Source organism: Xiphias gladius, chromosome 22 (assembly GCF_016859285.1).
Source record: "Xiphias gladius isolate SHS-SW01 ecotype Sanya breed wild chromosome 22, ASM1685928v1, whole genome shotgun sequence".
NCBI classification, from domain to species: domain Eukaryota; kingdom Metazoa; phylum Chordata; class Actinopteri; order Istiophoriformes; family Xiphiidae; genus Xiphias; species Xiphias gladius.
Genome location: NC_053421.1, coordinates 3,893,527 through 3,910,029, shown reverse-complemented (window position 1 = coordinate 3,910,029; position 16,503 = coordinate 3,893,527). Strand labels below are relative to the sequence as shown.

The 16,503-nt window shown below is 38.7% G+C and overlaps 1 protein-coding gene across 1 annotated transcript in view; it reads right to left on the bottom strand.

Moving 5' to 3' along the window:
* Nucleotides 1–16,503, bottom strand: part of grik2 (glutamate receptor, ionotropic, kainate 2) — a 262,001-nt gene that overhangs the window by 52,839 nt on the left and 192,659 nt on the right. The window contains exons 10-12 of the mRNA XM_040118010.1: nt 13,539–13,745; nt 9,136–9,359; nt 1,430–1,548 (exon numbers count right to left, since the gene is read on the bottom strand). Of these exons, the coding sequence (XP_039973944.1) occupies nt 1,430–1,548; nt 9,136–9,359; nt 13,539–13,745 (550 nt within the window). The remainder of the gene's footprint in view (nt 1–1,429; nt 1,549–9,135; nt 9,360–13,538; nt 13,746–16,503) is intronic.

Genomic DNA, 16,503 nt, shown 5'->3' with positions numbered 1-16,503 from the left:
AAAACACATTTACTACTGTTCACAAGGTCAAAATTAACTTTCACAAAACATTTAAGTTGAAGTACTTCAAATTTTTTTCTTGAATTTTTTGCATGAATTTAAAAAATGAGCAACTAAAATTTATTTTTACCTGACTTGTAGCTTTAGAACAGAATTTGACAGACTGAATTTGAAGAACTTGACTACATTTAATTAATTAATTAATTAATTCATTCATTCATTTTCATATTGGACTTCTCAATTTTCTATCTGAATTTATGAATTCTAAAAGATACTCATAAAAGCAAGGTTTGAAATTGCACCATGTGAAATTAGCTCCTGAGAAATTCAGAGAGAAATCAAATCGCATGAATTCAAAGGGATATTTTTCAAAGTCAAATATTTCAGTGTTATAAATTCAGTGGTATCTAAATTTCATCATTAAGTGTTCATTTGTGGTTGAATTTTACTATGAGGTATTCAGTTGATTATGAGATTCAAATGATTACAACTATTAATTAGTTTCATATATTCTTTCAATACTGTGAGCACCACAAATAAAATTAATTCCTCCTCCATTGTATTCAGGTGGAGGCAAAAATCTCAGAGATATATATTCAAAACATATATATATAGTATAGTACGTATGACACAGATAAAACCAAACAATCTGCATGGCTGGATACTATGAGATGTAATTTTTTTAATTTGTTGTAGTTTGGTTGAAATTATCCTTTAAAGCAGGTTTGGCGTTAACAGTTTGTTCTTTGTGCTCCAATCCACGGTACAGATGCAAGACAGACATACTGTATAAACCATGCTTTCCAGGCCCTAAAATCATCACTACCTGTCATAAATATGTTGTATTGTCAATTGCTTTGTAAGAAATGCTAATTTAAAAAATGCAACATATCTCCCATTGTGACAGGCATTGTAAAGGATATAAGCCATTCCAAGATTTTTTTTCTTTCTTTTTTGTTTTTGTTAAACTTTGGTTTCTTTTTTTGTTTTTTTGTTTTTTTTTTCAGTCTAAAGATGCCAACTAGTTGAGAAGATATGGCATTGGTTTGACAGAAGGAAACAAAACCAAACAGGCAGGGTAAGCAGCTGAGTTCACGTTCTCATTCAATCTCACCCATCTGTTTCATCTCAGGTATTCTGGGTGGATTCACTTACCTGTTCAAACGGCTGTGATTAGGTGGGGAAGGGAGGAATGAGGGGAGGATTTAGGGGTCAGGATGATGGGAACATGCAGGAGCACCATCGCCATTCAATGATCACATCACTCAAATCCCACGCAGTCCATCCTGCTGGACACTACCAGTGAAGCATCTAGCTACATGCACAGAGGCCCCCATGCATGGTCATGGGCCTGTTCAAAGAGCAAGGTTGACCCCCAGCAAAAAAGTGGGACTTGTGCTAGATAAAGGGGGCAGGCAGAGGCGTCTACCTTGCTGCATGAGAGCTCCAACTCCGAACCAGAAACTATTTAGCAGGGTGAAATTGTTTTCCACTACATCCGATTCAGGGTTGCAAGGATGGGGGTTATACCACTCGTAGGGACTAAACCTGTGACAATTAACAGAGAGCACACACATACACACACATATAATTATACTGCAGTTGCTTAAAGACACAAGAGTGTACAACAGAAGAGACCAAGAGTGGTCATCCTACCTGGGGAGACAGGGGAGAAGAAAACACAGTTTAGTTAGTCACGAGACACTGCAAATCAGGCCTGAGAACACAAACAACAGGCATTGCTTTCCCTTCATGTACATACCTCAGATTTCTATGCTGTTAACTGCATTAATACATTAAGAGTTTATTACATGAATTACTATAATATGTTGATTAGGATTTTTTTTTACTGAATAACGTATTAGTCAAAATAAAGGCTCAAAAATGACTACACATCTGAATATCTCTTGTGTTTTTTTCAATTTTCATTTCAATAACAATACATGGGGAGTGGGCTCAAATTAACACCACTCGTATTCCAAAAGTGGCTCCTCATGTGGGCGTGCTCATATCAAAGGCAATTCCCTCAGTAATTTAATCGATGGGGTCTGAAAATAACTCCATTGTCAGATGAGAAAAGAAATAATAATCCTTATAATCTTGGAGAAACATTAATATTCACCAGATCAAACAGTTCATTCCCATCATGCCCACGCCAGCCTCAGCACTCCCCCACACTCAACGCACTTCTCAAGCAGAGAGATTTTTCATTTATTCACGTTAAATAAAAGTGACATTACATTAGTAAAGGTTGATTGGTCTACAATTAAGCATCCTGACCTGATTTGGTTTGTGCTGGAGTAGAGGGGGAACTGGGGCTCTATCTTGACTCAAGCTGTTTAACAGACACCACCGATTGACTAATCAAATTGCAATGCATAATGTGGACTTGTCTCAGTGTGGGCCTTTTCTACTGCGCGGGAAGTCAAGAATGATAACCTCGAGTGGATGTAACATCTGCATGGAGGATAATGCTGATGAAGCTGCTACACTGCTGTGTTTGAAGATTTTGATCCTTTGTCCCCTGGGAACATACAGCAGTACTGGGCTGCATTCTGTAATACATGGCTCCATATGAAGATGTATTGCTGTATCGGTAAAATGACAGCATCATAACTGTACCTTGTCATTGACTAATGGGCTTTGCCATTATAATGTGGTTAGCAGTGGCATTCCTTTTCACCCCTGCAAGACTCAGGAGGATATTGTGTAGTGTAGCTCAAGAACCTCTGAACGACCCCTGATTTCTGCTTTAAGAGAATCCTTGGCCTTAAATCAATCCGTATGCTCACTCAATTTGCCCTAGATTTGCTTGCTGGTCAATTTGCAATGCCAAATTGAGTTCAGCTGAACTGCAACCTTGCCGTGGCTAGTGTGACTATGTGACCCCGTCGCTTGCACAGAGGTCTCTGAATATATTTCCTCCCATCATGTCATGAAAAGCCAATTACCACTTACCATGAACATGGATGAGCAAAGTTGTCATCAGTGCTGTGCTGGATCATGGGAGTGGCTGGCTGGACTGCTGCTGCTGGTGGTTGGGTCAGGGGATGCTAAACCAGTTGTGTTTTCAGGAGACAACACAGCTTAACCTGTCTCTCACTGTAGCACTGCTTGGCCTGTTTGCTGTCAGTTTGATCCAATTACACTGCCCTTACATTATCTCAGGTCATCTGTGCTCCAGAGGGAGAAACTCTGAGCAAGGTCAGTGCAGAGATAAGCATGGACAAAAAAGCGAGGATTTCACCAGCAGCGCAGAAACAATGTGAGGTTTTTATCTCTCTACAAGGGCAGGGTCATCCTGCAGAAAACTCCAGCGATGATTGCCACGATAACGCCAAAGTCAGAGGAGATGAATCGACAGAGCCAGAATGGTCCTGTTGTTCTGTCACAGGGTGAATGACTTTATATGTCCACACATGAACTTTTGATAGACGTTGTAACAAATTCTGCACTCTGCAATAAAGGAAAACATCAGTATACTTGTGCTGACCATTTTTACAAAGCATGTGGTAGGTTTCTTTTTTTGTTGTTTTTTGTTTTTTTTACTATTATATTTTTCCTTGAATAGATCAAACCAAAAAAGTTCATTCAGAATTATGCTGCTGCAGTCTAAACAAAGATGCAGAAAAAGTGAGCATCAATTCTAAGGTCTCTGCATCGGTCTCAAATCTGTCATGGAATATATGGCTGTTTATTACCACATGACCCCTCTCTGCCTCGGAAGTAATCAGGAAGAAGTTTGTTGACCACTTCCAGAGTCCAAATTAAACATAGAGAAGCAGCACTTAGTTGGTATGTACCACAGAGCTGGAAGAAGCTTTCACAAGATAAGAGACTTACCAACTTGTAAATCAAATGGAAAAATGTATTGTACACAGTGTTTACCTACCTAGGATTTATTTTTCTCTAAATCTCTTTATAATTTATTTTAAAATGGTTTTTAATTTGTGTTTTAATGTTTTATGTTATATTTCTTTGCTTCCTGTCCTTGTACTTTGTTTGTGCGTGAATTGTTCTACAGAAAATAAACTTGTCTTGCCTTGCTTTGTACTGTTTTTCACTTCAGGAAGCCATTGATTTCCAGTAATTTCTCTCAGAAAAGACTTGGAACTTGCTGTAATAAGATAAACCATAGGTGCAGACTGACAAGATGCACAATGAAAAAACATTTAATAACTTTAAACACAATGGTGTACCTTGGAAAATGTTCAATAATGATGAAAAGTACAGGCTAAATAATGTGTTGTACATTGGCTTAACAGTGGCAACACACACTTTAAGGTTTAACCAATACGTACAACAGTCAGGTTTGTCAGCCATGGTATATTTTACGCGGCACTGTGTATACAGGTTTGTGTGTGTGCTCATCCATCCCTAAAATAATGCAGCTCTCTACCTGACAAAGTTTGAAAAACCTAGATGAACTTCGTTTTGGAATTTATTTATTTGCACAGTATATCTTTTAGAATAATTAATTTCTTGTAAAGCCCCAATTCAATATATTTGTTAGCCTTCTCTTTACTTAAGAGGCCCTATCCCAGTTGTGTTTCCAGAATCGAGGAGTTTTGAGGAAAAATGTATATGCACATATTAAGAACATCCCACTTAGAGGACTGCATGGGATTCAGAGGAGAATTTCAACCACATGATGGGAGCTGTGCCTTTAATATGAGCACATATTATCCAAAGGCTTTTCAGTCAAAGACTGAGGACACACTTTGAGGTGAGGGAAGAAAGACTTTGCACACAGAGAAATATTCTGAGAGGCAAGAATTAGGTGTCAATATCATGAATCACAATTATTGAGAGAAAGACAAAGAATATTCTGCACAAACCCGATCAGTTACTGCCACAAAGCTTTATCTCTGCCTCTCACTTGTCTTAAGAAAATTCACCTTATGTGGATGATGTGGGGGATTTGATTCTCCAAAGTGTAACCAGCTGATAATGTACAAGCTTTAGCAGAGGTGTGATGTACTAGAGATGGTTTTTTTCAGCTGTTTCATCACCTGCACCAGAAGCAGCAGCAGTGCTGTTGTTGTTATTAGAGGGAACATAAAAGCATGACAGCTGGCAACATTAACATCCGTAACTGGAGATATCAGGGCAGGTGGCAGTGCAACAGAGTAATGGTGTGGTTTTGAATGTTGACCCATGAGAAATAGGTCTACACATGGCAAAAAGAAGCTGCGCTAACTCTAGTACTGTGTATGTCAGTCCTAGTATTCAGTCGGTCTCTCACTCATGCAAACAGTCAGTCACACAGTACAGCACAGACACAAGCGTACATAGATAAAATGTGTAATGTGTACACACACGCATACACACACACACACACACACACACACACACACACACACACACACACACACACACACATATATATATATATATATATACACAGTATATATACAGTATATAAATGCACAGTGGAATTAAAACATTTATTAGGTCTTGTCTGTCAAATTTACTTGTTATACAAACTGTTGTGAAATTGGTGTGATTTCTAAGCGTATAAATGACTTATGTGAACAGAAAGTAAGAGAGATAGACTTCTCCACCATGAAAGGATTAGTGGCGGATATAGGAAAAACAAGGCTTTTTATTAATCTGAAAGAAACCTGGATGTATTGAATAAGCAGAGATTGTCTCAAGGACAGTTATGTTTTATGCAAATGCAGGAAAACCACCCACTTTAGGTTCACATTTAACTGAGAAACAACCTCTTATGTCCAAATGAATTATGACCTTTGTCTGTCAGGAGCAAAGGCAGAGGTAGTGTGACATTGTTCAGAGACACAAAAGTTGGTAGGGGTCAGGTCAGGGTGGTTGAATGGGTCAACAAAGCCTGTCACTATTTAACCCATGTCAAGCCCTAATCCTAACACTAACCCCAGATCTGTCCCTAATCCTAACAAAATGGTTCTTGGGCCTAAACCTAACCAAACCTTTTCCATAGAGGTTACAGATGAAGAAATAAATATTTTACTGTGTAATGGGTTTGAAGGTACTTTACTTGCCATAGGAGCTTCAGATTGTTTTTTCGGCAATGAGAAATTACATATTTTGCCATTTAGTTTGGGAAACTTTTTGGGTAAAAACCAAAAACAAAACAAACAATTAAGCAAACAAAAACTTACAGATAAAAACCAAATGGCAATAAGCACTGTCTATACTTGACTTTATCCATTTCTTTTACTGCTCCTAAACACTGTTGTAACTTCATATGTAAATGTTGATGGATAGTTTATCTTTTTCATTTTGAGTTTTTATCCTTATTGAGCTGATAGAATAGTTGAGCATAAACAACAACCCAGTTTATGAATACACAGCTTGTCGAATTTTTTTTTTCTATGATCAAAACCATACGCTAGCATATAAAGTTTTGACTTTTAGCTGATCCCATGGTGACTTTAGTAAAGAATTGGTTAACTTATTTACCCATTGTTATATTTAGCTATGCAGACTAAGACTTTTCCATATTATTCCAGTTTACATTGAGACTATTTCCTCTGTAGAAGGTTGTTTGAAGTGAAAACTGTTGACATTAAGGTCTGTGCATTAACTAGAGCAACGGGGTCACTCTTTCTGGTTGATTTGTGCCTGCTGAATTTCTGTTGTGAGCATGATAAACTAAATTCCGTTCACCTCCATTGTGCTGGAGCGAGGGCACACATCTCAAATAAGACAAAAAATAACCTGGGTAAATAAAACCAAATCTATGTGCTGGGCTACATTCCACAGGGGGAGTAATAAGATATTTGACATACACACTACTGTGATCAACTGCACAAGCTCTTTTCAGGCTAACCTAATCCCTGACAGTACATTTTAAACATTTAAAAATGTTCTTGTTACATAATACTTTCACAGTTGAGAGACATAATCTCCACACTTTCTGTTCACAAAACATAATCTGCCTTTTACACTTCTTATTTCATGGAATTTTGCGAGACGGTTATGTGCTACACTCCACAGCAAAAACATGCAACTGTAGCCCAGCATGCATCTGTGTATAAAGGAGAAAAGAAGGAATAGAGTGAGGGGGAAATTTACACACTTACCCAAACACTTACTTATTGTGATATTAAATACAGATAGGTGCATATTCTGAGCCAACTTAGATGACAGTTGCCGCTTTTTATTCTCTTGTGTGATCATATCGCCAGTAACATCGGAAAACACGTGCGTTAACGGTAAAACTGGTGGGTCACAGCTGCAAGAGAACCGATGTTTCCCAAAAGTTTTAGAGTCAACACAAACCTTTCTTTCTCTTCTTTCTTCACCATGCTTCAAACAGCCGCCACAAGCAGGAGCTACTAGATCAAGTGAGTGATATTGGCCTAGTTTCATCAACTGAAAGGATTCGTCTAAGCAAAGACATAAAAAGGAAAAGAGAACTGGTGCAAACAGTGTGATGTATCATATCCCCAGTCAAAGCATTCTTGATGTTGGCTGCATCACCAAACTAAACAGTAGAGTAGATGGACACACAAGCAAGTAACATTGTACTGACCTGCTTGTATCCATTGTATATAAAAAACCTACCCATCTATGCAAGATTTTCATACAGAAGGCTTAGGTTAGCTCACATTCACAAGTCTCACTGATACCAACAAAGCAAAGAAGCAAAACCTAGAAGCAGTTTTAATATGAGTTCCTGCATTCTTACCACAGGTTCCTATTATAAATCACTACAATGATCTATCCATACTTCCCTAACTCTCCACAAATGACTGCATCCACCAGCTCAAAATAGCCCTTATATACTGTACGATTCCACGAATTCTCATGACTAGAGGTCTCTGAACAATATAATTTCCAAACAATTTGGCCCAAAAATAAAAAACCATAAGTACAACTCTGAATGAGTTTTAGAACCCTGTATATCTTCACAAATGTTCACAACGAGCATATTCGGAGCAGTGTATCTAAACTCTACAGCACTCCCTCCTTGGGTTCAGTTTCTTTGAATAAGTGCAATGTCATTTGAACTTGGGTGGCACCGATTAACTGCAGTGAGAGACCTGAAATTGCAGGTCATAGCCCCACTTATAAGAGAACTTTGGTGCAGTCCTTCAAGGGTGAGAAAGTAATCCAAAGCAACTACAGAAAATAAGGTTTTAGAGAAAGGTTTTAATTGAAAAACGACAGATGTTGACATTTGATAACCAACAGTTCTTAATGCTTTGAAAGCCTAGCGCAAAGCAGTTTGGACAGATATATTTGAGTATATCTCCATGGAATCTCAGCTGTTATGGACACCAGAGAAGGTTAGTCATGAGAAAGAGTATAGATAATTTTGCTATCCTAAGCAAAGGTTACAGACACTGGACTCAGATTTGATTTGTCCAAGTATATGTCTAATCCAGTGAGGTGTCTAGCTGGCAGTGTTTCTCCTGTTAATTGGAGACTGTGAACCAAAATAAGCAGAAAAACAAGCGAGAGACTTGAGTCATAGTTTTGTTTGAAACAAGGTGAAGGAAACAAGAGAAAAGAAAAGACAGCATGAACTCTGAGACACTGGGGACAGTGAGGGAAAGGTGGAAGAAGGGCAGCAGCCGTTCACATCGAGCTCCACACATCCCACAAACATTCCTTTACACGCATATCCATATAAGTGCACTACCTTTCTGCCATTCTCTCAGATACATACACACAACCCTGAGACGGCTGATGGGTCTACAACTTCTCTATCTAAGGTCTGTATTCCTGTGTATGTCTGTATCTCCGGAGGGTTTTTTCTTTACTGATAGCAGGCCAGGAGTAACCTAGCAGCCATGCCAAGTACCAATCTGAGACACGATACTCTACAAGCAAAAATGAATTCTTTATCAGAGTCTGATGGTGGAAACAGGCAAATATCCACGTTACCCCTCATGGTTAAACTGCATTAAGCATATTAAAAGGCAATGCTGTTGAGTCTGAGCTTTGATACGTGACAATTGATTACTGTCAGCACTGTTGTTGAGTGGTAAGGTTTAACTATGAGCAGATCAGTGTGCTCAGGATACAGATCCTGTAATTACACAGATTAGCCTATTGTTAGTCAGATGGGCAAGGCTCACCAATGGCCACTAAGAATGTGTCTAACTGTGTGTGAAGCTGTGATCACTGGAAGTGACATGTTACCTGGCTATGACAAACAGCACACAACTGACACCCAAGTAAGCCAGCAGAATATACATCCAGATATCAGGCGAGAGGGGGTTGAGGAAGGAGAAGACCCCAGGGTTGGTCCCGTTGGGCTTGCGGTACAGTATACTTATACCCAGCGTCATGAAGGGCTTGGAGAAGTCAATAACCTTCTCGCGCACGTATGTGATGGCGAGGGGAGCCACTGCCAGATCAGCTCTCTGTCAACATTAAACAAAAAAGGGAAGAGAGATAGGCTATAAGTCACAAGAACAGGAAGCATTTAGAGGCAATCAAATTAAGAAAACAGGGTCTTTACACACTACAGAGTCTGTCCGAAGGCACTTAGCAAGAAATTTAAAGCTCTCTGTCTTTATCCACCCATCAAGTACACTTCTGCTACTTAACCCCCCCCTTTTCTCTATGGAGCCTAAATCAAAGCATTCAGTTATTTTCTTTACCTTCTTTCTTCTGTTGTTTGGATGCCTGGGAGCTGTAGCCTATAGTGCTCTACTTTATACAATGTATTGGGAGGTTTGGAGTCATATACGACATCACCAGTTCTTTAGAGCACCAACACAAAGAGAACAGAGTCTTCTTCATACCTTTAATTTTCTACAGTTTTTGGACTGTAAAACGAAATGAGCAACAAAAGTACAATTAATTTTGCTTACTTCCCATGATTTAGCTAATATGATTACACTTGTATCGCCAAGTTCTTGACTAACAGGACATACTGTAGTCTAAGCCACAATATTCTTTATTATGTGTAACAGCCAAGTACGTTGACTGTAAAAGTCCAAACATGATTGGATTTTAAGGTACCACTTATAGTGGTCCCTGATACCTGATACTGGAAATTGTTTTAAGTATCACCTCCTGGACAATACCAAAATTTAGTTCCAGGAACTCATCCCCAAATGAGGTCAAAAACAGTGGAAACAAAGGCAGAACAAGTGACAACTGCTGCATCTTGGTTTAAGTTTGGTCAAGAGTTGGGTTTAATGTTTTGTTAAGTTGCTGCAGTGGAAAACAGTTTGCATACAAAATTTGTTACTACTCTGAAAACAGGCCGCTGTTTGTGACATACACTCTACACTCTACATTCTATAGAGTCAATAACAATATGGCATAATCATTTGTTTGGCAAGCAACGAATTTGTGCCTCTATGTGAAACCTGTGCTTTACAGATCTGGAGAGGGGATGTGTAGAGCTTGCCCAGGAAAGTCATGTTACCATATTTGGGGTTAAAACTATGTTGTGCTGTTGACAGATAATAAATTTCAGGCTGCATTGTTACTATAAATGCTAAACATTCACAGCAAGGCCAAGTGGTTCATTTCTCAAAGATATATCCTTTTTGTCTTATGAAGGTTGCAATATATCACTTGAGGATGAATTGACTGAGCTCAGAGATCGCAGCTGTGATACATGAAAAGTTTTGCTGATATCAGCATCTCTGAATCTATCCGGACTACTCTAACACAACCCTACACAGTGTAGATACATCAGGATGTGTTTACTCTGCTTTGAGCATTAGACAGACCAAAGATAATTCTGTTAAATTCCCTTGACAGGATGTTTCCAACTTGTTCAGCACAATTCAGCATTTCCTCCTCAAATGAACTTTTTCTCTGTGAGTCCACACTCCCCAGTCTTCTGAGGCCCTGTCTACTGCAATAACCATCTGTCTAAGTCAAGCCTGTCTAACCAAGAAGTGGGAAAAACCCATGCTGAGGATCATCTTGCACGGGATTGGGCCCTTCACCCATGAAAAGACTGTCACCACAGCCAATCACTGCACTGATCAAGAGCAGAAGCAGAAGACAAGTCTGGAGGAGTTAGGAAGACTTGACCCCTTCTGGGTGCTGCTTCTAATGGGGTCAGGTATTGACTATTGGGCGTGCAGTGGCTGCTATTTTTTTGCTCCTGCATTTTATCCTAACTGGGACTTTGTTGGGTGTAATGATCTACACTGTGAACAGATTGCGTGTGCTTGTGTGTGTGTTTTAATAAGCTCTGTAGGGGAAACAACTCATGACAGAATCTATGCTCGCCTCGCATCACTGTACTCTCAAATATTGCTAGTTGTTACCTCCCTCTTCTTTTTTTTTTCATTTTCTTTTCCTCATAGCTTGTCTCAGTGTAATGCTCCTCCTCATTCCATCTTATTTTTTGTCTTTTCCAAACAAAAATTTGGATGGTAATGGACAAGTCATGAAACTAGCACAAAAAAAAAAAAAAAAACTGAAAGTAGATTTAGTGCTTTTTACTGGTATTGGCTTCAGTACTATAACACATGCCCTGAAATACACAATTTGACGAAGTGGACAGACAAATTACATTTTTGTTTGCTTTTGATCTTTTTATTGTAGAGATGTTTGGATAGGATTTAGACAGGATGTTAAGATAATACAAAGTTTAATGTAGTTTTTGACCAATAATTGCTGTAATAGACACTAAACATGATATTTCTTTTAATCCAAAACAATTGGTCTCGCTGTCAGTCTATAATTTCTACTTGGACATGCTGGCTGCTCCTTACTATTTAGTTCAACAGTGCTTGCTCAAAATACTGCACGTTAGGACAATTAGCTGCCCATTGCCAACTTAACTCCATGAATGAAAGCAAACTGGTTTTCTTTTAATTAGAATGTTTTAGTTTCTGAGATCTTTAGGTAGCTTTCCCACCACCTCTTGCAGTTTATTTAAATATTTTGCGGCTTTTATTTCATTTGTGCATAATGGGACATTGATAGCACACTCAAAAATCAAGTGGTTTTAGTCCGCATACTGAACTTTTGGAGTATACTTAATTTTTTTACTTTTCTATGTGAACATACTACATGAAATCTACCTGGAATTAGAATGTAATAGGGAATTGGGGCACAGCCAAAGTTTTCCTGTGCAATGATGGGTTGGTTTTGTGAGGGAATTTTCCTTCTTTTGGTCTCTTTTCTTTCATTTAGGCAGTGTATCTACACAGGTCTCACTCACATGTCACTTACTGTAAACAATAGTTCACTATCTGGTTCTAGGAGAGCTGTGGAGGTACTGATAAGGTAGATAGCCATAACAAACGGCCTGTGTGTCTGTGTCTCATGATAGTCTCAGATAGTCTCTCTTACTGGGACAGAGGTAATTGGGATACGATGTGAGTTAGGTAAAAGCTGGTTTAATATTTAAGGATTAGGTACCTGAAAGAATCTTTACGCATGTATGGATGTGATGTGGCTGTACATGTAGTAAGTATGATGTAGTTCTAGGGTTAAATGTGGTCTCCAGGAAGGATTCCTTCAGATCTGGGGTGGCATTACACTGGTTAACTTGTTAACATTTGTATAGCTCATCCCTCTCCAGCCATCTGGGCCTCCTGAACCTTCTTCCAGTGGCTCACAAGTTTTCCATCACAATTTGGCATCACAAACAGGATCCCAAACAGAACACGACTGGTAAGTGCAAAATTAAAGTTTTTCTTTGTCTTGCCATGTCTGTGTTTGATGGGATCGTGAAGAAACTGTGTGCATTTTCTGCTATTTGGTTGTGAATATCCTGATTAACCAAAATTGATAAGTTGAAAGTGAGCAGAAAAAAAGTGAGAAGTCAAGTAAGCTGAATTGTGGTCAGTCTGCTGCCAAGATTAGATGTGAACTTGTGCATAATTTGGCAAAAGATGCTAAAAGTAAAAATAGTATGAACTGTAAGCAGTAAAATAAGCAGTGGGGAGGTTGATGATAGCAGTGGTGGAAGAAGTATTTACATCATTTACTTAAGTAAAAGTACCAATACAGCAATGTAAAAATACTCCATTACCAGTAATTTCTTGCTGCTTATGTATTAGCAGCAAAATGTATTTAAAGTATTAAAGTAAAAGTACGCCCTTGGTCCTTTCTGTCTGATATATTATTATATATGACATCATTAGATGACTAATACTGAAGCATCAGTGTGTCAGCAGCATCTTACTGTTGGAGCTGCTTGAGGTGGAGCTAGTTTGAAGTAAACAAAGAAAAGAGACTTAATGAAAATACACCTAAAAAAGGAAAATTCCCTCACAGGTTATACTGACATTTCAGGTATGGTCAATTTCAGGTTTACGTCCCCATGAAGCACTTTAGATAATCTCAGTTATATGGTGTTTACAATCTGACCATCTTACTTCTATTGTTGCTTGCTGTGAGTCTTTATTGTTGGTACGTTGCAGTGTTCCCAAATTTCCAGCATTTAACTTGGTGTGTCAATGTACTGCAATATTCACTAAAAGAACCATTAGTCAGAACTATGAAAACAAGACCCAAGCTGTATAAACTGGAATGATGATTTAAGAACAGGGGTAAGTTGACTGTTTGCTGGGATAACATTCATGCACCATCTTTAATGATGATTTATAGAGACTCACGTGGTCCATCAGCTCCTTGACCATCCCATTCCACTGGCCTGTGTTCTCATCCTGGGCACCGTATTTCCCATCTTCCACCAGACGAACTTCGTAAGTGAAGCCCAGGATGTTGGCCAGCTCTCTCAGCAGGTCTATACAGTAGCCCTCAAAGCGGTCGTTCCCGTACAGTGGCTTGTCAGACTTCTTGAACATCACATATGGCTCTTCCTGTCAGGTGAAATAGTAGAGGAGGAATGAGTCTCTGCAGCACTTGGCATTTTTTACCTTCTGATAAAGCCTATCTGAAAGGGTGTCTGATGTGTGAGATAGGCGTTTCAGCACTGCAAGCCCAAACACATACTGGCTTGGTTAATAAAAGATGTGTACAGCCACCGTGTTTCTGTGTGTGTGTGTGTGTGTGTGTGTGTGTGTGTGTGTGTTTGTGTGCTCGCCAGCAGTCCCAGTCCTGTGATGGGAGGTAGGGCGGGTGCAAAGTGAGGCATGACCATAATAAGAGATAATCCCTAGTATCAATAACTCTGTGCTCCTCTTAGGCTCAGCAGGCTGGCCTTGTGCCCAGGCCCAGCTTTCAGGACACCCCGCGCTTTGTCAATAAGATAAGAGATTCTGATAGACAGACACAAAAAGAGAGTGCAAGAGCCAGCACATCCCCTCTGTTAACACAAACACCTGGGGAGATTACTAATGCCCTCTTTCACACCGTTTCCTTCTTCCTCCCGCCTACTAGGCATCTGCTCCACCATCTCCTTCTCTCTTTCCTCTACATTTCACCCCATGTTTCCACCTCCTCCAGCTTCCTCCCCTCTATATCTTTGCTTCATACTCCATCTGTCTTTGTTAGCCTTAGACGCTTGTCTTCACCGCACGCCCCTCATTTCTACTACTCCTTCATCAGACAAATAAATCCAAAAATATATTATCAAGCAGGTGTTGTTTATCATATAACTGTGCCATGACTGAAACATTACCATCATTATTATCTTCATCAACAAATCATTAAAGATTGCTAATTGCTGTGACAAATTCCACTGATTGGAGTTTTAACAGTATGCAGACATGAGATGTTTGCATGAGAGTAAAAAAGACAGAAAACAAACAACAATAAACCCCCCAAAAAAACAGTTTTTGACTAGTAATTAAAGGCCAAACAAACAGGATGTTTTGTTGTAGACAAATGTTGAGGGTAAGGATTTCACTAGACAGTATTGTGAGGATAGAAATGTTAAGATTTTCTTCATACAATAAATTCATACATTAAATTTAGCTAAAGCTAAATATAAAAAAATATCTTTGTGACCCCTTCTGTTTATTTTTCTCTGCAATATATTATTAATCACTAATATTTTCATATAGTTAATTTTTCTTCCTTGCATAAAAAAGATTAAATTTATGTACAGTAAGCTGTAAGCTGAAATACCCAAAGCATTAAAATGCAATATTACATCAACTTGATATAGAAATTTGCATTTCTATATCATGTGACAGTCCATTGCATGTGAAATATCCAAAACCCACAAATGCCTATGTGGGATGTGAAAGTTTAAATATGTGAAGGAAATGGTTAAAATGTGACATGTAAAAAGCGCTCTCACATTACATGCAAACCTTTTCTCCCTTACAAGAAAGCACCTGTGAAATGGGTGTCCTCACATTTGTTGTGATACTTTTCACATGACGTGTGAAAACCTAATACTGTATAGCCTTATGATGGAAATTGATCATATGTTAAACAGTGTCACATGTTATATGTTTTGTAGAATTTTTGTCCATTACTGCCGTTGATTTCATCACTTTTTCATTGACGAAATTGTAATGACCTGAACACCGGTGAAAGTGGGTAGATCCTAAACATGCTGTTTGTGGTGGTGAAAAGTCATAAATCAAGAATAGAAAGACTTAGTCGGTCACAAAACGCTGTGATATCTGACAAAGGGGGGGTTACAAAGTCCTGACCTTATAGGATGCCAAAACTTTTGCACAGGCCAGAATTACTGTTCATTTTTTTCATTTTTTTTTAGTTCATGGAATGAAAATTAACAGTGCTTTAATATTTGAAGAACATTTAAAGAAATGCTAATTTCTAATGTCTGTTTGCTACAAGGGTTGGATTTACTTCTTTTCACTTCAAAAATCAACAAAATATATAATATCCCCAATCTTTTGCATATAGCCCTATTTGTTTCTACAGGCATAGTTCAAGGTGATGTACATATACTTCCATAACCTCTTAGGCTGGTATTTAAATTGAACCCAGTCTCACAGCAGTTTGCGAAATAGTCACGAAATTGAATCTATTGATTCGTGTACATGGACATTCATTTTCAGTGTTTTTTATGACACTCAGAACGAAATGTATTTTAATTGGAAACATATTTTTTGATTGAAGGAAGCACTACATTCATTAACGGCAGCAGAGTTGCAAGGAGGTGGCTGGGGTGGATGGTGGGCGTACAATGCGCACAGCTGTCACACCAGAAACCAGGGTTCCAGAGTCCTGCCTGTGGTTTAGTGAACAAAAGAACTTTGGTTAAGGTTAGTGAAAGATGGTTGTTTTGGTTCAGTTTAAACAAACACCTTGTGTCTGAACTCACTGTGAAATTTTCTGTATCAAACCAGACCAGGATCTTTCACTAACCTTAACCAAGTGCTGTGGGAGCCTAAACAGATCTATTAGTGTAATAATGCTGTAGTCATTCCTGTCGGTGTACACGCATCACCACATTATATCAGACCTTTTTTGTCTGTTACTTTTCAGTGCGGAGCCAATGAGATTACAGCTATCCATGACTTTACCCAAAAGATACCAGTGATGGATAAAAAGGAGGGAATAGGTTTTATGCACCCACACCTTCTGACTGTTGGGTTCTCGACATCCTCAACCTAAATATATATATGTATATATATATGAACCATATAGTTTTTTTGTCCATACCCTTGGATACGACCCATAGGAGCATACCAGCAG